A 27824-nucleotide genomic window follows, 5' to 3' on the forward strand; every position below is an offset into this window, starting at 1 on the left:
TGGCCTAAACAAGGAACTAAACGTGATAACTATTATCAGTGAGAAAACTATGGATGATTTACAAAGAAGTAAACGTGATTCTCTTAAAGATGAAAATAACCTTTGAATGAACCTCTAAATACCACTAATTGTCTAACGTTAACACTACAATATTCTAACAACAAGTTAAACAATCTAACAGTCTAACGATGCCTAAAACTGAATGGCTCGAACGAATAAGCTCGAATGGGAGAGTGGGAGAGTGGGAGAAAGGAACGGATCGGCCGGTGTATCGTTGACCACCGTCTTATATATGCAAATCTACTTCGCATTTCACCTGCACTCATCTCTGGGTGTATCCAGGCGATATGACCAGTTTGCACTGGGTGTGTTTGAGCAAACAGTTTTAAATGAAAAACCAAAATGTCTTCAGAACAGTCGTACTTGAAAATATTTCGCTCTAATGACGACGTGCATGCGTGTGTATGTGTATGAGTAAGTGCGGCTGCTTGTACTAGCCAAGACTGAAGCTGGTTTAATAGTGCTAGCCCACTGAGATACCATGCCGCAGTGAAGCATGAATACCCCACTCAGACACAATATACTGACTCCGAGCCGACCAGTCCTTGTTGTACCCATTAATGCCGAGCACTAGGCAGGGATCAACAAGTACCACATTTTAACATCTTTAGGTATGACGCGGCCGGGGATCAAACCCGCGACCTTCCGCTCTCCGGGCGGAAAGGGTCAGCTGGTAAACTTGAAACAGTCATTCAGTATTTTTGCCAAACAAATATAAGTATAAATGTATATTTAAACAAACAAAATAATCCAAATATTAAATGTATGCAAATAAACAATATTATGATAACCATTTTCCTTAACCACTATACAACAGAACACACAGTACACTAGACTCAATAATCAATAAGGGTTATGTCAGAATGATTTCTTCATAAGATCACAATAACACATACATTATCCAGAGAGATTGACGATAAACTCACCACTAGTCAAACTCAGTAAGACAACTTAATGTCTGATTATACATCCATCTTGAAACTCACCCACTAACATGCCTCATACCAGTCCCCAACATCCATCTGTCCTATCAAAGTTCATGATAACTGTGAGATATGAACAATGAATGTGATATCGGTGTACAGTATCTGGAGTATCAAGACATTCAAGTACAAACATGTCTAGCTTCATAGCTTTCCCTGTATCTCCCCTCTATCAATGATATGTAGACAATATGTACCTGACACACTGACAGCAATGCCCTAGTTGAATCCTGCCAAACTGTATATCTAGTGTCTAGTAGTGTGTTAATTGAAATAATCAAAGATTGGTCGCAGTGATCAAACAACCAAGCAATCGATCACATTTTTTCATTATCAAACACAAACGATTTTGGAACTACTGTTTTAGTGTTTGAAACACTTGACAATGGAACATATTTTAGAAGTTGTCAGGGCCTGAAAACGTGTTTAACTCTTAGAAAACTCACTTCATTTACTGAAAAGACATGACTGAATATTTCTTGAAGACTGCAGGAAGTTTATGTTCATGATATATTAGTCATCACTTTAAAGTAGCAAGTTGCAACATTTTAAATTGGATGTGAAATTTGCAAAAGCAATCTGCACAAAAATCAACATAGAACCATGTTATACTTATCTGCAATAACACCTGAATAGGAAAATCTGAGAAATGACGCTAACCAATTTTTTTCGATGATTGCTCACTGGTAATGAACAAATTATCAATTGTGAGATTGCAACCAATTCCCAACACTAGTATTTTCTGGGGTATGCTTATAATCATATTTGGTTCTCATGTATTGATGATGGGAATACTTCATGGCCTAATTTCTATGTGGTACTTTATGAAACAATGTAATACTTATTCATATTCATATTCAGTGGTTTGTATAACAAAGAAAATTTCAAATTAAGGCTCTACTTTGGGATTTTTAATATTTGGTTTTCAAAATTTTCTTCATCTGAATATCAAATAATAAAACACATGATTTACCACAGCGATCTCACATAAATGGAAAGAGACTATCATCAAACCTGCGATTTAAATATTCACATAAACATAACCAAGAAAGTAATACATAACAAGAAGACAAAGTCATCAATATCCCCAGCAATGGCAAAATACTCTTCATGAATATGTCTACGAGCTATGATTATGTCAATGTTTAGGTGTGTATATAGAAAAGTGTAAGGAGAGTATTGAAAGGTTTTAAAAGTTCTGCTCCAGAAAGGAGCACAACCACCAATTTCAATCTAGTCAAACTTGTTGCCATGGAAATGCCAAAAATATTTTATTCAGCATTCCAAAACTACCAAAAGGCACCAGTACACCACCAGATGTATGTATGTGCTAAGTTTGGTGAAGAAACACTGAACGGTTTTAGAGTTCTGCTCCGGAAAAGAGCACTACCACCAATTTCAGTCTAAGTCAAACTTGTTGCCATGGAAACGCCAAAACATATTTAATTCAGAATACCAAAACTACCAAAAGGCACCAGTACACCACTAGACCAATCTATGTGCCAAGTTCGGTGAAGAAATAGAGAACGGTTTTAGAGTTCTGCTCCGGAAAAGAGCGCTACCACCATTATCAGTCTAAGTCAAACTTGTTGCCATGGAAACGCCAAAAAATATTTAATTCAGAATACCAAAACTACCAAAAGCCACCAGTACGCCACCAGACCAATCTATGTGCCAAGTTTGGTGAAGAAATATTGAACGGTTTTAAAGTTCTGCTCCGGAAAAGACAAATGTGCACGGACGCACGCACGGAGTCCATTTTAATACACACCCACCCGCAAAACGTGTTGCGGGGGATAACAAATCAAATGTCATTTGCTTCCCTAATCTATCAATTTCCCTCACACCTTCACAGAATCTGAAACAGTGCAATTAGCTGTGAGAAAATTAGAATATGTGCATCAAGACAATGCAATGATTGCATTCAACATGTTTAAATGTATATAATTCCAGGGCTCCAGATAATTTTTCAACATCAGGAGTACGTACTTCTTATATTTTCAACATAGGAGTACTGGAAAACCGTAAGAGTACATTTAGAGTACTGAATGGAATTTAATGGAGTATCAGTAATCCTGTGTTTCGTTTCATATAAGCACCACAATATTGCTACTCTTGTGTAAACAGGTCAATAAACTAATACTTTTTCAGATAAATACGTCTGTAAATGATTCTAAGACCGTACACCATTGCTGTGGTGCGTATCTGCTACGTTTTCTAAATTATTTCCTACCTACCATGCATATTTGTTATCCGTACATACGCTGATACGGCCCTTATCTGGAGCCCTGTAATTCAATACACACATTCTTTTCTGGAGAGTTTTTCCCATCATCTTCCATATCTTGTAGGAAGAAGTATTCCTTAATAAATTCCTGAAGGGAAACAAATCCATATCCTTGTCACCACGTCCTACATCACATCTGGTGGAATGTTAAGTAGCTCCATTGTAAGACCTTATCTCTATGAATCCTTATGTTGTTAGATATATATCAGTCCATGCTACAATGTTTGTGGCAGAATACCCAATGATGAAACTCAACACAATGTCTTGACAATGCTGCACAATCCCACCAAACATGGATCAAACTTAAGAAACCACCAATAGAAGCCAACATTTTAGTCCAATATTCCATACATGATAACATACAGCAAAATAATAGCATACTTCCATCTGACCCTCTGATATTTTAACTACTGAGCAGTTTAGCAGGGAGTCCACAACTAGTGCCAATGTTTATCACTTCAATTGAGGTTAATAACAAATACCCCAATGTAGATCGATACCAATCAATATCATTTTACTCATAAAAATGAAATACATTATTTAACATAACCTCAAATTCCATCATTACAGAGTATCATTTTAGTCAATCACCGATGATGTAACTTTAAGGTTAATTTGTATACAGACAAGCCTACTTACACCAATGTACAAGGGAAATAAGCATGACACAAGCGAAGATAGACACTCCCCTCAGCCTTCTCTAGTCTTGTCCTTGACTGACAGGACTGAAACGTACATGTGAAATGTACACCTAATTAATGCCTGTTCACTATCAACTACAAATGTATATCTCACAATGACCTGTAGATGTCAGCGGTCTCCTGTAGGGTCTTCTCACTGTGGGCACCCCAGGCTTCAGATCATCCTGGGGGGTATCACACCAGCTCTCTAGGACACGCTGTAATAAAGTGGGGATCAGTCACTACTAGTATGATAAATAAGCATGACTTAACGTGAATGTTTTGGGACACATTTTGTACGTCCTTCAATGGAATGAAATGTAACATATCAATATCATATCTTCAAAATTCCATTTCCTTAAGATTCTATCACATCACTTTGACATATATATTACACCAGATAAGAAAAATAAAATTGTTTTCAAAATAGCCTGATACAAAGCTGCACACTGACACACAGTGAAGGGTAGTCCCCTAGGAAATGTCTCTAGTCCTTTTCCTGTATTTTGAAACTCTTAGACTAACAGACTCTTCTTAAGTTTGAACTAATTTCTGTTTTAGTATTGATGACATTGTTAAAACTATTATGACAAAATATACATGGGTATTAAGAAAGAAAAAGGGTATTATCACTCTCAATGAAAATATTATTTAGCTTTGGTGATGTTCACTGATTTAGGAGGTAGATGAAAATTACTCTTCTATTTGACACACCACAGGATTTTACCTCGACTCACTAACATGGGGGCCCGGGGACCCCCAATTATTATTTATAAGGGTGCTTGCAGGCAATATGAGGGTTCTGTAAAGTAATGGTGTAGAGTATTGTATGTTTTGAGTACTGTATGTCTTCAGAGCCTGGAATTAATCATTGATTATGTGGACTGATGGATTAAATGATGCACATAACTGCTCTAAAAGAACCGACTTCGGAGTCGGAGATGTTTTGTGGGTACAACCAGTCATATTGTGCATCGCAGTGAATTTTTTCTGCGCCCATTTTTTTCTGTACTGGACGCACATTTACACGTCACATTAAACCATGCACACTATCATTCCATAGGGAACACCCACACATCTTTGTGACTGGCCTGTGGTGCACTTGTATAACAAAATAACAGAAACTAGAATCCAGTAAATATTTGGCTTCAAATGCATACCTGAAATCATTCAATCAGCCCAGTACACTGGACATGTCAACATAACATTTCTTCTATACATGAGGATGTAAAATATACTTTATGTCACCCATAAAGTAGCTTGCCTTTCTTATAACTTCCGCCCTGTGACACTATATATCTGTCCTTAAAACACTTGATCCCTTCTTGATTCAGTGATAATAAATAGGTCCAATCAGTTGACAACAATACGTAGACAATATGCAACTTCCTTTATCACTTGTCAGTAAGTGTGGAGCCCTCCATCCATGCTAAACAGGACAGTAACCAAAGTTCACAGGCCAAGTTTGGAGGGCATGGGCTGTAAGTGAAGTAACCCGAGTACCATATACATCAAGTATTGCGTATTGCACGAGGTTAATGGCGAGTTAAGTAGCTTAGAGGCATACAGAGGAAGGTATTTAAGCAAAGTCAGGTGGTAACCTATATGGGACATGTTACCGATATGACAGGTATCACTAAATAGGACACATTACACAGCTTGTGATATACATGTCTATCATCAATATCAGCTGATGTGCAAGAATTGACAAGTTCAACCTTCACAACTTTTGCAAAATATATTTTTTCTGTAATTCCAATTATTTTACCAAGAAAGCAGTCTGGCTCTAAGTTCCGACACCATATTATTTTCCCTTCAGCCCAGTCTTGTTTGTAATGCAAAACTCCAAACATGCTGAATGAAACATGCCCAAATCTTCTTCAAGTTCAGGTTTTGAATGTCCCTTGTCCAAAGAATCTTTTCAAATGAAATAGCTTTGTTTGTTTGTTGTTTAACTGACTGACTGACTGACTGAATTTGTTTTACGCCGCTTTTAGCAATATTCCAGCAACATCACGGCGGGGGACACCAGAAATGGGCTTCACACATTGTACCCATGTGGGGATTCGAACCCGGGTCTTCGGCGATATATAATGCACTATCGTTCATCTGGGATATAAATATACTACATACTAGGTACCCTCTTTTGCATATATACTTGCTTGAAATAAATCACACAGCAACAACCTCTAGCAGTACCTTGCTTAAACCAGCATTAAATAGATTATTGTTTGCAATAAAATTACATTATAGAACTCTTGTAGGGTATAAACATCATATTATTGTCCAGCGGAGCATACCAAGTTACATCAAACTAAGTTTTACAAATATGACTGAATAGTCTATTAAGGCCAAATAAAAAAAATGTTGTGGTTCCAATTACACCTCTATTAAATTTAGGGTAGGTAGGTCGGAAATATTTTTTTAATATTTTTTTTTCGAAGTAAAGTACAGACTAATAATACATTTATCAATGTGTAATTGTTTATTCAATCAAGCTTGCGGCCATCATATCGACTTTCTCTATCAGAATGACAGACATCTGTTGGTGCCGGCAAAAAACAATGGTATCTGAAAACTTATTTTAATCATTCCGCTTAAAAAAATTAGGGTCGACGCCAGAATTCTAGGGTCTGTTGGGTAATCAGAACCACAACATTTGTTTTTTAGGCCTAACATGATTAATAACTGTAGTTTTCCTTTGAAATTCTTGAATTTCTTATTTTTCTCCAACAGACTGTGTGTTTATTACAAATTGATTCTACAACAAGTAGCACCAGTCCGTTACAAATGGAAATCAATCTGAAATATCTTCTTCTTTTTTATTTTACCCACTTACATGTATCCTGATGCCAAAACTCATGTTTCAAGGCATCTTGTGATTTTGATGAGCCTTGCCAGTTCTACTTGCCAATTACACAGACTACTATAAGTATGTAACAAGCACGCTCTATTTGACCTTGAATTACAGCTATATTGGAACCTCTGTTTTTTTTTACTGTTAGACTGACAACATTAATCTGATGAACTGTAATACTCTCGTTATCATATCCACAGAAATTCTTGTGTCATATGGATAGGAAGAGATATCATATCACAACGTAGTCCGCACCACTATGCATCAGATACTGAACGGGCTCCTTGTTTATTACCCAGTTTCTGCACGCAACGGCTTCATTTTTTTACAGACAATATCTTTATGATGAATTACCTCTCTACTTGTCGAGAAAATGTTATGACGTTGTTCAACAAAGCATGTACCGTTAATGGATGCTAACCTTCAAGAAGAGGCTCTCTCTATATCACTATCAGGTATACACTTCACCCAACCCCAAGGCTTGTCGGCTTTACGTTCCGAAGGTGTCTAGGTCAGATAACAGAGACACTGGCAAAGAACATCTCATCAGGTCTTCCTGCTTATGTTTTTCACAACAGCTTTTCACATGGCTTCCAACTAATACAAGCTGCCTTTATCATGAAGATCAATTCAGCTGCATAGCATCATTAGCTATATTGTTTGTTTGTTTGTTTGTTTAATGACGCACTCAGCAATATTCCACCTGTATGGGGGCGACTGTAAATAATAGAGCGTGAACCAGACAATCCAGTGATCAGATCATGATCATTGATCTACGCAAATGGGATATGATGACACAGATCAACCAAGTCATCGAGTCTAACCATCCGATCCCGTTAGTCGCCTCTTACGACAAGCATGGATTGCTGTAGATTCTAACATGGATATTTACAGGTTATTTGGTCTAAAGTATGCTGGGTTTAGTGTGAAGAATGCTGGGTCTCGTATGGCATAAGCTGGGTCTAGTGTGAAGTATGATGGGTCTCATGTGGCATATGCTGGGTCTAGTGTGAAGTGTGTATGGGTCTCGTGTGGCATATGCTGGGTCTAGTGTGAAGTATGATGGGTCTCATGTGGCATATGCTGGGTCTAGTGTGAAGTATGATGGGTCTCGTGTGGCATATGCTGGGTCTCGTGTGGCATATGCTGGGTCTAGTGTGAAGTATGATGGGTCTCATGTGGCATATGCTGGGTCTAGTGTGAAGTATGATGGGTCTCATGTGGCATATGCTGGGTCTAGTGTGAAGCATCCTGGGTCTCATGTGGCATATGCTGTGTAGTGTGAAGTATGGGGTCTCATGTGGTGTGAAGTATGATGGGTCTCATGTGTGAAAATCCATCGTACATGATGGATCTCATGACAGATGGCTGATATGCTGGGTCTTGTGTGAAGTATGATGGGTCTTGTGTGGGGTTTAGTGAAGTATGATGGGTCTCATGTGGCATATGCTGGGTCTACTGTCCTGGGTCTCTTGTGGCATATGCTGGATCTAATTGTGAAGCATCCTGGGCCCATCCTCAAAGTGTGGCAAATATGCTGGGTCTAGTTGAAGTATGATGGGTCTCATATGCTTCCTTTGTGAAGTATGATGGGTCTCATGTGGCATATGCTGAGTCTTGTGTGAAGTATGATGGGTCTCGTGTGGCATATACTGGCCTTGCGTGAAGTATGCCAGGTCTGTATGGCCAGTCAATGTAAGCTCAGTCAAGTACGAACAACCTAGCATGATGAAGCTTACAAATGTCTTTCAGAAGACTAGCCACTAAGAAGCTTGTTATTTCGCTTCATAATGCCTGCATAATAACCGCTGGACTCAACCAACCATTCAACACTGACCAGCTGAACATAAAAAACACTAGACCATCGTGGCACACAAGATTCACACTATGTGCAATCAGGCATTTCTCTCATGACTGAACTCACTTAAAATTGGTTAAGAATTTTTACCTACAGTAACTTTGATAAGTAGCAATATGTCTGTAAGGGACTGGTGTCGAAGCTTACAAAGCATACACCTTTATGGATAATAACTTTGTGTTTATAGCAACATTTCCATGTACATTCTTACACCATTATCAAGGACTGTTGATGTATTTTGATGGGTTTTGTGTGTTTGGAAGGGAGTTGGGTGATACTCAGGGCTGATGGGGAAGGCTGTAATGAAGAATGTTACAGCACCAAGAACAATCCTACTACTGTACTCTGCTATCATTTATGAAACGAAGAGTATGCTACATGACAGCAAGGTGTAAAGGAGAGCTGGGAACACTCCCACTGAGGTAACATGAGTCAAGCCTATTGAATTACTTAGCAATAAATAGAAATGCTGTGTAAAGAGTACAGCCGCGCTAGCACATGTACATAGCTAATTAATACCTAATTATCTCAGGGGGTGTACTCAGGTATGTATTTCAGACCAAAAGGTCTACATTTGATTGACACTTGAGGTGTCAAATTATGTTATGAAGTTGAGCCAAGGCCAAGTTTGTCAGAATCTGTTTTTAAAGTATCAATGTTAGCCATTAAGTAAAGAAATACATTTATTTTTTTTCCATTGCCTTCCCACAAGGAACCACCTTAAGTTTGATTGCCAAAGCAAATTATGTAAATATATGTAAATATTGTGTCAAAAACCACATAATTCAATATATCCAGCTGATCACTTTTCCCTGATTAGAGTTCCTAGTTATCAATTTTTAGAACTTGAATGTCACTACAAAATACATTTTACGTTTATACATACCAGATTCTTTTAAAGTTCTACCTCTCAAATATACCTCTCAGATATAAGGGTTATTTGTAAGAACACATTTGTAATGTAGATTAGTTAACAACCTATTTGGTAGACTTTTTCACATGTCAACCTTCTAATACTACTAGTCCTCCTTGATGACAGCAGCATATCTGATGTATTATAATAAAGATAAGGATGAAATATGTGGGGTGTGGGGATAAGGAGGGGAGGGATAAGCTTTCTAAGCCAATTATTAAACATGATGCTTAATTTTGTTTTACATTAACTAAACAAATGACAGTTGTTTTCAACAGATTATAGCGTCTTCATTTCATCTGAACTTGTAACAGTATTTGAAATTAAGTAATTCTTTTCATTATGCCAGACAAGGCGACCATCCTCAAAACTGGACAAGACCTCTTCATCTATTTTTGATGCTATCACTGGTGGAAGAAAGCAGTTCTTAAGTTGTAATTTCATTATGGCAATGGTTCAACATTCTTGTTAACAGATACTGAAGAAGTTGGCCACAATGCAAGTCATGTTAACTTTTAGTCCAATTGAACTAAAATCGTATAAAGATTTCATATCTTTCATTTTTTAATTTCATTATCAGAAATCCTGGTAACAAAATTAAATTGCTTATGATATATTTTGCCACCTGTAGCTTGAATTACTGTTTAAAACACTGGCCAAACAAATACTAGAGCACTAAAACAATTATGCAAAGCTCATCTCATAAATAGCGGAGACTTTACTACAGAAACCAACATACTAATTTCCCTATAAACCTAAATTGTGATGAATTACACATCTGCAACTGCATTGATTTTTCTGTGGACAAATGTCAGTCATCATTTTATCACTTATGATTGGACATTCTTTGACATTCCAAACTTTGAAAAATATCTAATGGATATTTTGGATGACAATCAATATATACCAATGTGAAACCCTGCAACTAAAATGTGTTTGTTCAAATTACGTTTGAACAGCAGTTGTACACAACAAACAATTGTTAACAACCAAATGTCTGTTCACTTTCTGCCAAGTGGTCAATATGACCCAGCTAGCTGAATCTGGTCAACTTGTTTTGTCGAAGATACTATTTCACAAATTATATGCAATTAAAAACGTAACATCACAACAACACACGCAGTAACATAAAATGTATACTTTATCAAAAGTTTTTGTCTAATTGTGAGAATAAATTAAACACCTACAGCTCATAAGAACAACAAATTATACACTACTTCACCAAGCGGTCAAGGGGGCGTTAACAGACGATACACCCATCGACTTGAAATACAGTAAGTGCTTACGAGGTATATACCTGTCTGTCGCGACACAAAAATACATGTAAGAACAGAAGTTGCATCTATTTTAAACGTGGCAAAGAACTGGTGATTTTGGTTGGGCAATTAATTCCAAGAACATCGTACGATTCCTGACATTGACAGATCCAAAATAAGGTAAGGGTCGATTTCACGCTACTCACGGTTAGATTGATGCACGATCTTATGAGACCACAACTGTCGCTTTCGCCGTGTTTGTTCAATCACAACAGACACAACTGTTCTCCACAAAAGTTAAATTAGAATGCAGTGACGTCGAAATCAACAAATATCTTCTCACTACACCCCTGCTGTACACGACACCCAGTTCCGGATGTTAGACGACGAACTGTGACCTCTCATCCACATACTACTAGTCTAACGGTATACATTATATAGATGGTATGTTGCAATTGTATTTCATATTTTAAACGAAACAATATAACTTACACATCCGAGTATTATATTTACAAAAAGAAACATTCTATAGCATTTTCTACATTTCGTATTCTCGATATCGTTTATCGATATGTATCGGTAGCAATAATGGTTTCGCTTGCCCAGTAGCATTAGTTGTTTAGAAAGTAAGCGATGCTATTAAAGCACGTGCTACTGCTAAGAAACGAGAGGCGGGTTATTTAAACAAATACACGCGAATACCAGCGATAGAATCTTGTCCACCAGACCTTGCATTGAAAACATTAAACATTTTAAAGTGGCAATTATCCTAGTTAATGTGATACCGGCACTATTGGGCAGTTTGGCAAGGGCTTAAAGTACTAGTGCCTGTTTCTCTCGCAATTACATGTGTGATATTAGGCAGCTATCGCATACCACGAGGTATGGCTTGTAAGATACTCTTCTCATAGAGAAAGTGGAGGCGGGGTAGCCCAGTGGTTAAAGTGTTCGCTCGACACGCCGAAGGCCCGGGTTTGATTCCCCACATGGGTACAACGTGTTGAGCCCATTTCTAAGATGCTTCGGTGAAAGATCAAAGGCGCCGACAGTACTTTATCAGACGATAATGTGCACTTTTTGCATTACGTCACAATGTAATGCCATTCTAGTCTGCCCCCTCGTAATCGAACAATTTTGCATTACGTCACAATGTAAGCGACGTCACGATGCATGTCATTTGTCATCGCCTCGTACAGCCTCCTACAGTAAACTGCTCCGTTGCATCCCGTTCCTTGGTTTGCAGTTGCTTCACGCAGCTAACGTCACTGGTGGAAACATTACGTTTATGTTTTCTGACGTTTAAAATGTCTCAATTCGACTCACAAGTTTTCAGCGACACGGTAACGTTCGCAATGTTTACATTCCCACAATGCAATCGTGGAATGTCGCTTGACTACTCAGCTTCATCTGGATGTACTGATCTAAACTTGATAGTAGAAATGCGACGTTCATATTGCCCAATATGGTTTTCGTTAATCACAGATGTAATTAAAATAATTTAGAAGGATATTTAATCAGAACGTAACCCGTCATCAAACTGTTTATCATTTGTTTGTTTTCTGGTAACGTTCGTCTTAACGTAGGGTGCAGTCACATCAATAGAACAGCGCGCCAATTAGCCCTGTGCGAGGATTCTTAATTTAGGTCACCGACACCGTCGTTTGTTTTCTGCCTTAGATTAATCGTAATTATCCTTAGAAAGTATCTTGGCATCTTAGAAAAGAAATACAGTTCGCTCTACCACCATGTATAGTGTAATAAAGCACACTTTCGCCCTGAACTATTATAACGTTAAAGCACTCGGACGCTTGACTGTATTTCTTAATTCTGGTGTCCCTCGCCGTGATATTGCTGGGATATAGGTAAATTGCGGCATAACACACCACACCACACCACACACACACCACTGTATGTCTTCACATGGATCTTCTGTGCTGGCTGGATGCTCTCATCAAGCAAATAGGGACTCTACTGCAGTGAATGTGACACATACTTAACTCTCTTCATGGACACATGCTACCCGTGAAGATCCGGGTTAGAATTGATCTTCAGCAACCCATGCTTGTCGTAAGAGGCGACTGATCGGGTGGTCAGGCTCGCTGACTTGGTGACACAATCATGTCATCGTATCCCAATCCCAATTGTGTAGATCGATATACTCATGATGTTGATCGTTAATGTTGATGTTGATCACTGGATTTTCTGGTGCAGACTCGATTATATACAGACAGGAATATTGCTGAGTGCGGCAATAATAATAATAATGGCAATTGTATTGCGCTGAATTCCACACCACGGAGGGGCGCACTCAAAGCGCTACAATCTGATTATTATTACCCCGGATAACCAAGCTGCCTGTGAGGCGCTAGAAGGTTAGTAGTCACTTATCCCACCGGGTACCCATTTTCTGCTGGGTGAACAGAGGCAAGTTTGAACAAACAAACTTGCCTAAAGTGAGACCACATGTATCACATGTGCTTCGTTGTGGGGCAGAACTGAAGTTCCAGACACTCCCAGGTGTCAAGCTGTCACCCATCCAAGGACTCTCCGCGCCCAACGTTGCTTAACTTCACCTGATTTGTGATCTGAGCTCTATGCACAGGACCACGCACCACCAATGAACGACTGAATATATCGAACAACCTCCAAATAATCTCTGTAGCCAATGTGAATGATAACATGTACAAGAGTAAGAAACCATGATCAGGAACAGTTTCCATGGTGTAGTGGACAGAGCGTCTGCCCAGAGACTGTAAAGTCGAGGGTTCGACCCCCCTTTCTAGTACAAGCAGTCACACACAGATACGTGTCTGAAATATAGATACGAATGGGATAACTTTCAACAACACGTGAACCCGATATCACCTCTCACCTCGTAAACGACATTATTAAAGCATTGAATAAATGTTTCGCATCTATACTATTCACACTTTGCTAGGGATCAAATCATGGATTCAGCAGAAAACTATATATGATGTGGGGTCATATTTGGTTTAAATATCTAAGCTTATTGTAAGCATGGATCCTAGGTTTCAGTTTGTCATTTCATTTTGTGGATCCCATATACCTGCTATTGACAGATGTTGTGTACTTGTCAATGACTCGTTCCATGATTTGCAAAATGGTTGATTGGTGCCATGAAAACCATTTTTATGGTTACTCATGTATCAAGTGCATAAGGTTAGATTAAAGTGACTGTTTGCCTAAAGAGGGGTTACCGTATTATTATTTATCCAGTTTTAAATGGATACAATTTCAAATTATAAATCTACGTTTAAGTTAAGTTGTGATTTTTTGGGATCCTTAGCAAAGTGTGAGTAGTATATTTGAAACCCGTGTTACTGAAAGATGCGCACATACAATATAGCTTTGGGGCCTTGCTGGCGTGATCGTTGAAATCAAACTCCAACAGAATCGAGGTCTGCGTGAAGTTTAATTTTTCAACTCGTGGGTTAAGACTAATTTCATCGTTGCTTTGATCATTGTTTACGTCAGCGGGAAGTCCGACAAAGAAAATTAATGAAGGAGTGAAGCCGGCGATGTATGAATACAAATTAAAATTAAATATCTATTAGCGCCAAGCAAAAGCCTAGTGGTTAAAGCGTTTGTTCGTGCCACCTAATAATAACTATTCTGGATAAAATGCAACCGGTGGCGAGGTCCGTCCGGCGAATAACTATTCCGTCCGGCGTGACGCAAAGTATAACGTTGTTTGATAGTTATAACAGTAGATGTTATTGATAAGATATATATATATATAATTCTCGGTTAACTTTCAAATTACACTTAACAATTAGTGTGAGTTATAAACAGTACTAGTTGTTCAGAATTAGTATTCAAGTTTATTTATATGTTTAGATATTCAATCAACTTTGTAGCTAATTCATGAAGTTGTGTCATTAATTGTGACTATATATCACTACTTAAATAACATCCAATTACATGTGTGAATGCAGTATGCGTGTAGATATATACCGACTGATTATATATGGAACCATTATTGGACATGTCCTTTAATTCTATTGCCAATCCGTTGCTTATGCGACATCATATTTTACCATTTGTAGGAAAAGACATATCTTGTGACCAAGTACTGACCGCTATGTAGTGGTATATGTTGTATATACTGACTTTATATCATGGCAATTTGTTGAGGCAGTAATGTGTAGGTCTGCTAAGTGCATGTTGTAATTTGGACCAGCTATGTAGTGGTATATATGTTGTATATACTGACTTTATATCATGGCAATTTGTTGAGGCAGTAATGTGTAGGTCTGCTAAGTGCATGTTGTAATTTGGATACATTGTTTGTGGGTCAGAAACTGTCTAATAAACTTACTGTACATTAAAAACAGAGAAATAGTTGTCGGCTCACCAGAACCTCTACTGTCTTAACAGTCTGTCCTGTCCTGGTAACAGAAGGATACTATTGTAACAGTCTGTCCTGTCCTACCAGAAGGATACTATTGTAACAGTACTGTCAGTGTCCTGTCCTACCAGAAGGATACTGTTGTAACAGTCTGTCCTGTCCTACCAGAAGGATACTATTGTAACAGTCTGTCCTGTCCTACCAGAAGGATACTATTGTAACAGTCTGTCCTGTCCTACCAGAAGATACTATACTATTGTAACAGTCTGTCCTGTCCTACCAGAAGGATACTATTGTAACAGTCTGTCCTGTCCTACCAGAAGGATACTATTGTAATAGTCTGTCCTGTCCTACCAGAAGGATACTATTGTAACAGTCTGTCCTGTCTATACCAGAAGGATACTATTGTAACAGTCTGTCCTGTCCTGTCAGTCTGTCCTGTCCACCAGAAGGATACTATTGTAACAGTCTGTCCTGTCCTACCAGAAGGATACTATTGTAACAGTCTGTCCTGTCCTACCAGAAGGATACTATTGTAACAGTCTGTCCTGTCCTACCAGAAGGATACTATTGTAACAGTCTGTCCTGTCCTACCAGAAGGATACTATTGTAACAGTCTGTCCTGTCCTACCAGAAGGATACTATTGTAACAGTCTGTCCTGTCCTACCAGAAGGATACTATTGTAACAGTCTGTCCTGTCCTACCAGAAGGATACTATTGTAACAGTCTGTCCTGTCCTACCAGAAGGATACTATTGTAACAGTCTGTCCTGTCCTACCAGAAGGATACTATTGTAACAGTCTGTCCTGTCCTGTTGTAACAGTCTGTCCTGTCCTACCAGAAGGATACTATTGTAACAGTCTGTCCTGTCCTACCAGAAGGATACTGTTGTAACAGTCTGTCCTGTCCACCAGAAGGATACTATTGTAACAGTCTGTCCTGTCCTACCAGAAGGATACTATTGTAACAGTCTGTCCTGTCCTACCAGAAGAAGATACTATTGTAATAGTCTGTCCTGTCCTACCAGAAGGATACTATTGTAACAGTCTGTCCTGTCCTACCAGAAGGATACTATTGTAACAGTCTGTCCTGTCCTACCAGAAGGATACTATTGTAACAGTCTGTCCTGTCCTACCAGAAGGATACTATTGTAATAGTCTGTCCTGTCCTACCAGAAGGATACTATTGTAACAGTCTGTCCTGTCCTACCAGAAGGATACTATTGTAACAGTCTGTCCTGTCCTACCAGAAGGATACTATTGTAACAGTCTGTCCTGTCCTACCAGAAGGATACTATTGTAACAGTCTGTCCTGTCCTACCAGAAGGATACTATTGTAACAGTCTGTCCTGTCCTACCAGAAGGATACTATTGTAACAGTCTGTCCTGTCCTACCAGAAGGATACTATTGTAACAGTCTGTCCTGTCCTACCAGAAGGATACTATTGTAACAGTCTGTCCTGTCCTACCAGAAGGATACTATTGTAACAGTCTGTCCTGTCCTACCAGAAGGATACTATTGTAACAGTCTGTCCTGTCCTACCAGAAGGATACTATTGTAACAGTCTGTCCTGTCCTGTCCACCTGTCCTACCAGAAGGATACTATTGTAACAGTCTGTCCTGTCCTACCAGAAGGATACTATTGTAACAGTCTGTCCTGTCCTACCAGAAGGATACTATTGTAAAGGATCTGTTGTAACAGTCTGTCCTGTCCTACCAGAAGGATACTATTGTAACAGTCTGTCCTGTCCTACCAGAAGGATACTATTGTAACAGTCTGTCCTGTCCTACCAGAAGGATACTATTGTAAAGGATAGTTGTAACAGTCCTGTCCTACCAGAAGGATACTATTGTAACAGTCTGTCCTGTCCTACCAGAAGGATACTGTTGTACCAGAAGGATACTATTGTAACAGTCTGTCCTGTCCTACCAGAAGGATACTATTGTAACATTGTAACAGTCTGTCCTGTCCTACCAGAAGGATACTATTTGTAACAGTCTGTCCTGTCCTACCAGAAGGATACTATTGTAACAGTCTGTCCTGTCCTACCAGAAGGATACTATTGTAATAGTCTGTCCTGTCCTACCAGAAGGATACTATTGTAACAGTCTGTCCTGTCCTACCAGAAGGATACTATTGTAACAGTCTGTCCTGTCCTACCAGAAGGATACTATTGTAACAGTCTGTCCTGTCCTACCAGAAGGATACTATTGTAACAGTCTGTCCTGTCCTACCAGAAGGATACTATTGTAACAGTCTGTCCTGTCCTACCAGAAGGATACTATTGTAACAGTCTGTCCTGTCCTACCAGAAGGATACTATTGTAACAGTCTGTCCTGTCCTACTGTCCTGTCCTAGAAGGATACTATTGTAACAGTCTGTCCTGTCCTACCAGAAGGATACTATTGTAACAGTCTGTCCTGTCCTACCAGAAGGATATTATTGTAATAGTCTGTCCTGTCCTACCAGAAGGATACTATTGTAACAGTCTGTCCTGTCCTACCAGAAGGATACTATTGTAACAGTCTGTCCTGTCCTACCAGAAGGATACTATTGTAACAGTCTGTCCTGTCCTACCAGAAGGATACTATTGTAACAGTCTGTCCTGTCCTACCAGAAGGATACTATTGTAACAGTCTGTCCTGTCCTACCAGAAGGATACTATTGTAACAGTCTGTCCTGTCCTACCAGAAGGATACTATTGTAATAGTCTGTCCTGTCCTACCAGAAGGATACTATTGTAACAGTCTGTCCTGTCCTACTATTGTAATAGTCTGTCCTGTCCTACCAGAAGGATACTACCAGAAGGATACTATTGTAACAGTCTGTCCTGTCCTACCAGAAGGATACTATTGTAACAGTCTGTCCTGTCCTACCAGAACGATACTATTGTAACAGTCTGTCCTGTCCTACCAGAAGGATACTATTGTAACAGTCTGTCCTGTCCTACCAGAAGGATACTATTGTAACAGTCTGTCCTGTCCTACCAGAAGGATACTATTGTGTAACAGTCCTGTCCTGTCCTACCAGAAGGATACTATTGTAACAGTCTGTCCTGTCCTGTCCTACCAGAAGGATACTATTGTAACAGTCTGTCCTGTCCTACCAGAAGGATACTATTGTAACAGTCTGTCCTGTCCTACCAGAAGGATACTATTGTAACAGTCTGTCCTGTCCTACCAGAAGGATACTATTGTAACAGTCTGTCCTGTCCTACCAGAAGGATACTATTGTAACAGTCTGTCCTGTCCTACCAGAAGGATACTATTCTAACAGCCTGTCCTGTCCCACCAGAAGGATACTATTCTAACAGCCTGTGCTGCCCCTCCTTAGGCACTTGACTTGTTCGAAAGATACTCTCTCAAAAAGGAAACGCATAACGAAAATGGCATTTTGATGCAGCAGTGTATTGGTACAGGGAGGATTTTACAAAAACGTTTGTTTTGTTTATGATTCCTGTGGTTTTTATGTCTTAAAATATCATATCCAAACGCATCCCGCATGGAATACCCGAATGTATGATTTTCAATAGACACATAATGCACGTGAGATGCAATCGACATATTGCTGTAGGTCACGTGGAAGCAGGACAGTCTCAGCTTACAGTTGTCCGTCGTATGAACGTCCATCAGAGCATGATTTTCATCTCTGGGAGATGTCACCAGCAGAACTCGGTGGAAGATGGACCAAGAAGAGGACGACCTCGAATTACCACTGCAGCGCAAGATCGGTACATCCGGGTACATCTTCTGCGTCATCGATCAGCTACAGCCACCAGTATCGCAAGGCAAATACCCGGATTGAGAACAGTATCTGCGCAGACCGTCAGGAACAGACTGTGGGAGGCGGGTTTAAGAGCTGGAAGACCGTACTTTGGCCCCGTACAGCGTCAGCAGCATCAACAACATCGTGTTCAATGGTGCACCAATGTTTAGGCCTGGACCGTGGTGACTTGATGTCAAATCTGGTTCTGCAATGAATCGAAATTTCTGTTGGAACGACGCGATGGAAGAATGCGGGTGTACAGACGCCGTCATGAACGTTTTGCCGACGCGCGCCCCTCCCCCCAGGTGTGCAGATTCAGCAGGGGAAGTGCGATGGTATGGGGAGCCATAACCTACACTAGAAGAAGTGGGTTGGTGTTGCTCCAAGGCAACCTGGCAGCAACGTTACTGTGATAAAATCCTTCGTCCACTCACAGGGAGCTGTTCCAGGAGGCCAAACGCCTGACCATGTACAGCCCGTGTCACGTCCAGTCATCAGTATGCTGCCTTTGCCTACCAGATCAGCTGTTCCAGGAGGCCAAGACACGCCTGACATGCACTGCAGGCAGAGAGGACTACGATGCACCATCACCAGATCCTACAGGCAGAGTGTCACCAGATCCTACAGAGAGAGGACTTGCCATCACCAGATCCTCAGCAGAGTGGACTACGATGCAGCATCACCAGCATGCTGCCTTTGCCTCACCAGATCCTACAGGCAGACTTGCAGCATCACCAGATCCTACAGCAGAGGGACTGGGATGCAGCATCACCAGATCCTACAGGCAGAGGGATGGAGCATCACCAGATCCTACAGGCAGAGTGGGGTGCGACATCACCAGATCCCCAGACTACGATGTCATCACCTTCCTACAGGCAGAGAGTGGACTACGATGTAGCATCACCAGATCCTACAGAGAGGACTACGATGCAGCATCACCAGATCCTACAGGCAGAGTGGACTACGATGTAGCATCACCAGATCCTACAGGCAGAGTGGACTACGATGTAGCATCACCAGATCCTACAGGCAGAGTGGACTACGATGCAGCATCACCAGATCCTACTGGCAGAGTGGACTACGATGTAGCATCACCAGATCCTACAGGCAGAGTGGACTACGATGTAGCATCACCAGATCCTACAGGCAGAGTGGACTACGATGCAGCATCACCAGATCCTACAGGCAGAGTGGACTACGATGTAGCATCACCAGATCCTACAGCCAGAGTGGACTACGATGTAGCATCACCAGATCCTACAGCCAGAGTGGACAAGGATGCAGCATCACCAGACCCAAAGACTAATTCGTTCCATGCCGAGACGATGTCATGCACGCAGTTCTGAATGATGGTGGTCACACGAGGTACTGACTTCAGTGCCAACAAACGTCCATATATGACCCACCAACTGACCTTTCTCGAACTCCTATCAAACAGTGATACTGTGACATTTCCCATGTGACATTTATTTGAATTCCATTTGCTATTAACATTTGCTACCATTATGAAAAAAAGCCCGAGCTTACACATGATTTTTGCAAAAAAGGTTGGACAAGACCTATCTAAATATAAAGCATTGCAACCTATCGGGCTAACACGAAAAAAATTGGCTTGCTACGCGCCTGATTACATTCCTTACGATGTATCAAAATATAGAGTCAAGTTGTAGTTAAAATTCTTATATGCGTCTCTTTTTTGAGAGAGTTTATATATGCCTCTGTTCACCTCAGTACAGCGCCTCCAAATTTGGGTTGTATTCTCGCCAGAGAGTTGAGAATGAAAAATCGAGAGCACACTGATCGATTGATCAGGACAAAATATTGCAAGGGCATTCAGCGTGTGCCTTTGTTTGGAGTCTAATGTAATATAGAAACGCACAGCATTATTGATATTTTATTATCTACCGCGTGATGGACAGATGATAATTAAATCCAATACACGGGGAGCCAATTTTGCCGGGCCAAGTATACAAAGGGATACGGTGACATGTGTCAACCAAGTCAGCGAGCCTGACCACCCGATCCCGTTAGTCGCCGCATACGACAAGCATGGGAAGATCAATTCTTAAAAAAAGAAATTAAATACAGATCTTCACGGGCCTGGTATGAAAACACATATATACATCTGCACGCACTCATATATGTTTTGATATTGTACGTACATAATCATATGTCCGAAACACATTTATTTTGTGGGACAGGCAAACAAGCGAATAACCGTTTATTTTAATGCTTACCCTTATAATAACCAGGGAGACTCTATAAGAGATGTTGTAGAGTATCCCTGTAATAACGTACAATTCAAACCCAAAGCAACCCTCACACAGAGACACATTTAAACAAAACACTTGTGCCAGTTTGTGATGGATTAATCATGTCAACTTATCGTATTGTATATAATTATGCAGATTATCGCGGAAATGAATAATGCTATAAATGTCATATAATCTACGACGAACGCCATCCACTAAACCAATCAAAACATTCGATCTGACCCTTCCTTCTCGCGAAGAGCAACGGCTTTCACGTGATCAGTCATGTGATTTGGTTCAGAACAAGATGGCGACATTAGACAACAACGGATTTATTTACGCCTTTATAGTGGTGTTTAACATTTTCGTTGACATCAGGATGTGGTACGGTAACGCACATCGAAATCAGTAAGTTTTAGTTGATCTACATCACAGATATGTATTTGCTGACTTTCGAGAATTTACATCCCGTATGAAACTTCCGGAAGTTGAATGTTTATTTACTTTTATGAGTTAGTAACAGTAGGCTCATGTATATAGGCATGCATACTATATTATATAGTAGGGGGTGTGGATACTAAACCGGGGCCTAGTTCATCGATTTTCTGACCCACAGTAGGGGGCCTATATGTATCGATAGTGTAAATGCACGCTAAATAAAAGTTGTTATGAAAATTATTTACGTTGTGACAACTGTTCATAGCTGAGTACATACTTCCATTTGCCTCTGCTTTTCAATAATTGATGTCCTATTTTGGTTGCAACTCCATCAGAGATGTGTTTGTTTAGTTGTGAGAAGGGGATGTGCGGGAAGGACGGTGGTGGTGAGATGTCTTTATACAAGAGCTTGTTAACATAACTTAAGCTATTTATTTAACTAATCCCGGCCTCTGTTTGATAAATCAACTGGTATCAGTTGTATTCGACATAAACCTATATAATTTGTTTTGATTTTTGTTTTCTTTGGAGTGTTTACGCTATCGATAAAAATACGACCAAACCGGAAGCATGCCAGTGGATAGTTTTCACACGCTCTGCGCATGCGCACAGCGAGTTGAAAAGTAATGTGAAACCAACGAATAGTCTTGACCCTAGGGGTCAAACGGTATACCGCGGTATTTTAATACCAAAGAGATATGTCTTTTTCACTAACTGAGGCAGTAATTGCCTGCTGTTATCCCATAATGTTTGACCCATAATGGCGTTATATTTCCCTGTTAGCTATTTGTCAGTTGTTACATTATAGACTGGTCACCAGTCTAAGTAAACTAAGTAGGCTCAGTATTATTCGTTACACTGCTACACTGAGTCTAACAAACCCAAGTAGAAGGTCAGGTCAGTTTACCTTTGAGCAACCTATGACCGTCCAATAAAACGCGAGATGGCCGAACAGATTTAACCAATCAGATAAAGACTACTTGTTAGGGTTCGGCGGGACTTACAAAACGGTTTTGGGATTTTCCCTTCCCTGGTCGCTGACACTGATCTACCAACAAATGAAAATCCACATAAAACACAGATATTTGACCTGCAGTATATACACTTAGGTGTTTCTAATGACATGGTTACTATTAGCTTATATTTCCGCAAGATGACATCCTTGAATATTGACAAAAACGCTATGTTCAGCGACTGTTTACTCATTGCGCCCTCCATGTGTATCACTCGGAAGCGACAGTGCGGAAAACAGCATTTGGAATTGTTCAAGTTTTTTAGGTAAAGGTTCAAATGGTTAACTTTCGCAATTTGGTAAGCTGTGATCTGATTGGTCAGTCCAAAAGGTTAGCTGACGCGACCTTCTACTAGGGTTTGTTAGACTCAGTATAGCAGTGTAAAGTATAATGCTGAGCCTAAGTTTACTTAGACTGGACTGGTCACAGGTTTCAAACACATATTTCAGAGTGGATTGTCCTAATGTGACAGAAAGACACTTGTCAGCTAGGCGAATGTAAAGCATTAGTTTTATACAATTTGACCAACTCTGAACACATTTAACACATGATGGTTAATGGATACAAATCAGTGTTCTGCAAATGTCTGTGTTACAGATGCAAATGTCTGTGTTACAGATGCAAATGTCTGTGTTACAGATGCAAATGTCTGTTACAGATGCAAATGTATTGGTTTCATAAGGAAACCTAATCTGGTTTGATACAGTTGGTTTGTTTTTTACACAACTTGTCCACATCTTTCACACTGTGAGGACTTGTTATATCCCCAGTCAGTTCACGTTATATTTGGGGCAGCGAGGTAGCACAGTGGTTACAGCATTCGCTCACCACATGTAACACCTGGGTTTAATTCCCCACATGGGTGCAATGTGTGAAGCCTATTTCTGGGGTGATATCCTCGTTCAGTTCACTATTTAATTATCACTCATTGTACATTAAGTCTTAATGTGTTACTTTTTCATGAAAAGCTCTCAGAATAATGTTCAATTAATTTAAAATTCTGTGGAAAGGTATATGATCTCTAGTTTCTTCAACCACTTTCCAGTTCTAGCAAATGGGTTTAGTCTGGCAATGTGGAAAGGGCTCCTTCTTCAAAACTGGCCATGTAGATTTTTAAAGGGATGGGGAAAAGTGAGATTCGATGGATCAACTCATAGGTGTCGTCTTTTCAGATGAAGTAAGTTGACATTGTTGTATCATTGACAAGGTTGATGATGGCATCTGTTGAGAGGTTGGTGTCAAGTGGTTCATCAAGACTTCTTAAAAAAATCATTTGGAAGATATAGAATTAGAAATCTTCCATAAATAAACTTGAATCAACAGAAATCATGGCTATTTCATTCTGTCCATGAAGATCTAATCAGAAAAGAAGATGGATTCTTTTAGTTAGTATAAGTTTGTTCAACTATGTAACTTTTCCAATCAGGGTTTTGTAACTGTTACATCCCAACACTAAGTCTGACTTCCTTCCTTGCTTTCTATTTGTTGTTCTCACACCTGGCTTCATGGTGTTATCTGTGTGCTACTTGTTATCTCTTACCTGTTGGTGTCAATATCAATCAGGTGCTGTTCACAACATCATGTTTACACATATACCAATCCTAGGTTATAAACACTCCAGCTTGTCAGAATCTACATCAAAATATCAATAGATGCAATAAATATGAAGTTGGTATCCATACTTTTGAAATTTTCTTTATTTACTGGCTTTAAAATCATGATTAAATAGTGATGAACTGGGGTTGGTTCAAAATTCTCATAAATGTCGATATGTAATGTCTAATTTTAGTGGGGCAGTGCGGTAGCCTAGTGGTTAAAGTGTTCGCTCATCATGCCGAAGACCTGTGTTCGACTCCCCACATGGGTACAAAGTGTGAAGCCCATTTCTAATGTGCCCTGCCGTGATATTGCTGGAATATTGCTCAAAGCGGCATGAAACTAAGCTCACTCACTCGCTCTAATTTTACAAAAGATGTTCATTGATATTAATCATCTTTCAAACTTCCCCTTGTAATGATGTTCATGGAATAGAGAGATATTCTTACCATATTTATAGTATAATTTAAAGCACCCTCTGATCAACTTCTTGAGAAATATGTAACTTACTGTAAGTAATAGAGATAAGTGGCCACAGTCTGAAAAGTACATTACACTAGAGTCTGAGAGACTGTTTTGCTGAAAACACACTTGAATGGGTGTATAACATTACTACACTGTCGGACACTGTTGTGTCAATTTAGGTCCGTGCCTATTCCTTATTAATATATTTATTCCTTATATTCCTTCTTAAATAATCATTTTTCACTTGTGTCAAATAACTTAGAGTATTTACATACATAAAGGTCCTTTCAGCATGTTGGTGTTTGACTGTTGTATTTGTTATCAAAACTGTTTTAGTTTCATTATTTTTTTAAGCTGAATATCTTTTGTCCAAAATACTGAATCTTCTAGCGAGAGGGGGTTGTACACTATATTCAAGAACATACAGTGTCTTCTACCTTATTTTCCCCTGTGACAACAATCTAACTTGTGTTTGACTTTAATGATTCATTGATTGCCCCTCTTTGACCCAGAAAAATATGGTAGGTTTACCCATACATGAGAATGCCACATCACTGTAGCAACTTGCGGCAAAAACTGCGGTAGATGTGGAAATAGTGCGGAAAAAATGAGGTTGTATGAAAAGCCGCACTCATTCATAGTCATGTGGTAAACTTGCGGCTTTTCTGTGGAAAATACGCGGCAAATCAGCACCTACTCATGCGGCATTTCTGCGGTAAACTTCTGCGGTAAATTCGTGCGGAATATATGCGGCATTTTTGTGGTAGATTTGCGGCATTAGGGCCTCATGTTAATTTGCCTCTGTTTTCATGCCGCTAAAATTCCACATAAATGCTGCGTCCAAATACTCAGCATGAGTGGCAAAGTTGCGGCATTTGCATGCGGTAATTTCAGCATGGAAAAATTCTGAGGATTACTGCAGATTACCGCATGTGTTGTGGAATTCTCACATAGGGGTAAGTTCCTGCTATCTTTTTCATGCAGGCAGCTTGAAGCAGTATGTATAAATGGTTTATGTTGACAGTAGCGGTTGACCCTGACAGTAGTGACAGATGAACCACACTAGCTGTTGTTTATTTCCCAATGAAAGCCAGTATATTATGTGATTATGATGGCCTGGGATAATTGAGCATAGAGCTACCCAACTATATTTGAGAAAATACTCAATTTCTAAAATTAACATCCAAATGGGACAATATCATTATACAACCTTAAAGACAGATCATGTATATATGAAGGATTACCAAAGCGAAGTGTTTATTTGTAGTTACAGAGATTCAGCTCTTCTTCCTTAAGGATATCATGCAGCTTCATGCTGTCGTGTGTGGCATCAGGAACTGCAGCAGCACACAGTGTCTCAACAAGTGGCAACCCTCATGAGACTTCTGAAACTATTGAGCCCGCAAATGAATCAAACACTCACTAAGATCTGTTCCATTTTTATTTGCAGATCAACATGATCAAGAATTACCTTTCTATAACAGTTTATGTTTCGCATGTTAGGATGCTGTTATTGTTGTTTGCCGATGATATGGTACTATTTAGTGAAACTGTCCATGGTCTCCAACAGGGCCTAGACTTGCTACGTGAATATTGCCAACAATGGGGTTTAGAAGTTAATGTAGACAAAACTAAGGTTGTAGTGTTTCGAAAGGGTGGTAAATTGGCTAAGAGAGACGTTTGGAATTATGCAGGTAGTCAATTGGAAATTGTTAATAGCTTTAAATATTTGGGTATAGTTTTTACCCCCTCGGGTAGTTTTTCGGAGGCTCAAAGAATATTGTCTGAGCAAGCTGGCAAAGCATTATTTACGTTGTATAGAATAACTAGTCATAAACCCTATATCCAAGTCAGCCAACAATATGAATTGTTTAAATCACTTGTTATACCTATTTTGAACTATGGGTGTGAAGTCTGGGGCTTTATGGAGGCACCCGCTGTTGAACGGATTCATTTAAGGTACTTGAAAAAATTGCTGAAAGTTAAGATATCCACACCATCAAGTTATATACTAGTATATGGTGAGTTTGGTGTTTTGCCTCTGTACACAAGTAGAATATTACGTGTCTTACATTATTGTTTAAAACTCATTAACTGTGAAAATCATAGATACATACGTGTTGTATATGATGCCTTGTTAGAAATGTCTATAGTCAATCCAGAATGTAAAACATGGGTTACTTTACTGAGAGATGTATTATGTCAATACGGGTTTGGCTATGTCTGGTTGTCGCAAACTGTATCTTGTAAGACTAGCTTTTTAAATGAATTCAGACAAAGAGTAAATGATATCCATATCCAAATGTGGAGATATCAGCTTTTATCGCTTAGTGACACTAGATTGTAGCTACACATCAAGGAAACATTTGAATTTGAACGCTATCTCTGTAGGATAGAAATAGCTAAATATAGAATAGCCTTAACGCGATTTCGATTAAGTTCTCACATGTTATTAGTAGAAAAGGGATGGTGGAGTAAGTTAGATATATCGAATAGAGTATGTCCTTTTTGTACTAGTTGTTTGGAAGATGAGTATCATGTTGTAATGGTCTGTCCAAGGTACGTAAAATATAGACAGTTGTACTTAGACAAGAGTTTGTATCAAAATCCGAGTATGTACAAGTTTGTACAATTTCTGAAAAGTAAGTCCGAAAATAATATTCTTAAGTTAGCTAAGTTTGTTTATCATATCCTTAAAGAAAGAGGCAGTTATGAAATGTATGCTAAGAAAAACTAAAAACTGTGAGAAACACCTATAAGACTACGCCTATAATATTATTCCATTCGCTGCCATTGTGTTGACTTGCAATCTGTACCAACATCCGATCACAAATACATTTGTAGGGCTATAGTTTGTAAACGTAAGTGCAAAATAGTATTTGCAAAATGACCAAGCTGCTAACCTTATATCCTTATTTGTTGTTAACATTCTGTCACCAGACAATACTGTTCATTTAGTTTTCAGTACCCGGTACCATTGGAGATGTGCCTATTGCATGTGCATTATTATCATTATTGCAATATGAATTG

At 39.4% G+C, this 27824-nt stretch overlaps 2 protein-coding genes across 2 annotated transcripts in view; one reads left to right on the forward strand and one right to left on the reverse strand.

The window, feature by feature from the left end:
- The window catches only part of LOC124288673 (disabled homolog 1-like), a 31946-nt gene extending 20666 nt beyond the window's left edge, over positions 1-11280 (reverse strand). Inside the window, exons 1-2 of the mRNA XM_046725241.1 lie at positions 11101-11280; positions 4132-4228 (exon numbers count right to left, since the gene is read on the reverse strand). The gene's annotated coding sequence lies outside the window, so the exon portion shown is untranslated. The remainder of the gene's footprint in view (positions 1-4131; positions 4229-11100) is intronic.
- A 7524-nt stretch (positions 11281-18804) lies between these two features.
- Positions 18805-27824, forward strand: part of LOC124288674 (phosphatidylinositol-glycan-specific phospholipase D-like) — a 41953-nt gene continuing 32933 nt past the window's right edge. Inside the window, exons 1-3 of the mRNA XM_046725242.1 lie at positions 18805-18995; positions 19467-20298; positions 21633-21690. Of these exons, the coding sequence (XP_046581198.1) occupies positions 18805-18995; positions 19467-20298; positions 21633-21690 (1081 nt within the window). The remainder of the gene's footprint in view (positions 18996-19466; positions 20299-21632; positions 21691-27824) is intronic.

The sequence above is a fragment of the Haliotis rubra genome, unplaced genomic scaffold (assembly GCF_003918875.1).
Source record: "Haliotis rubra isolate DU_JTF1 unplaced genomic scaffold, ASM391887v1 Scf422, whole genome shotgun sequence".
In the NCBI taxonomy this organism is placed as follows: domain Eukaryota; kingdom Metazoa; phylum Mollusca; class Gastropoda; order Lepetellida; family Haliotidae; genus Haliotis; species Haliotis rubra.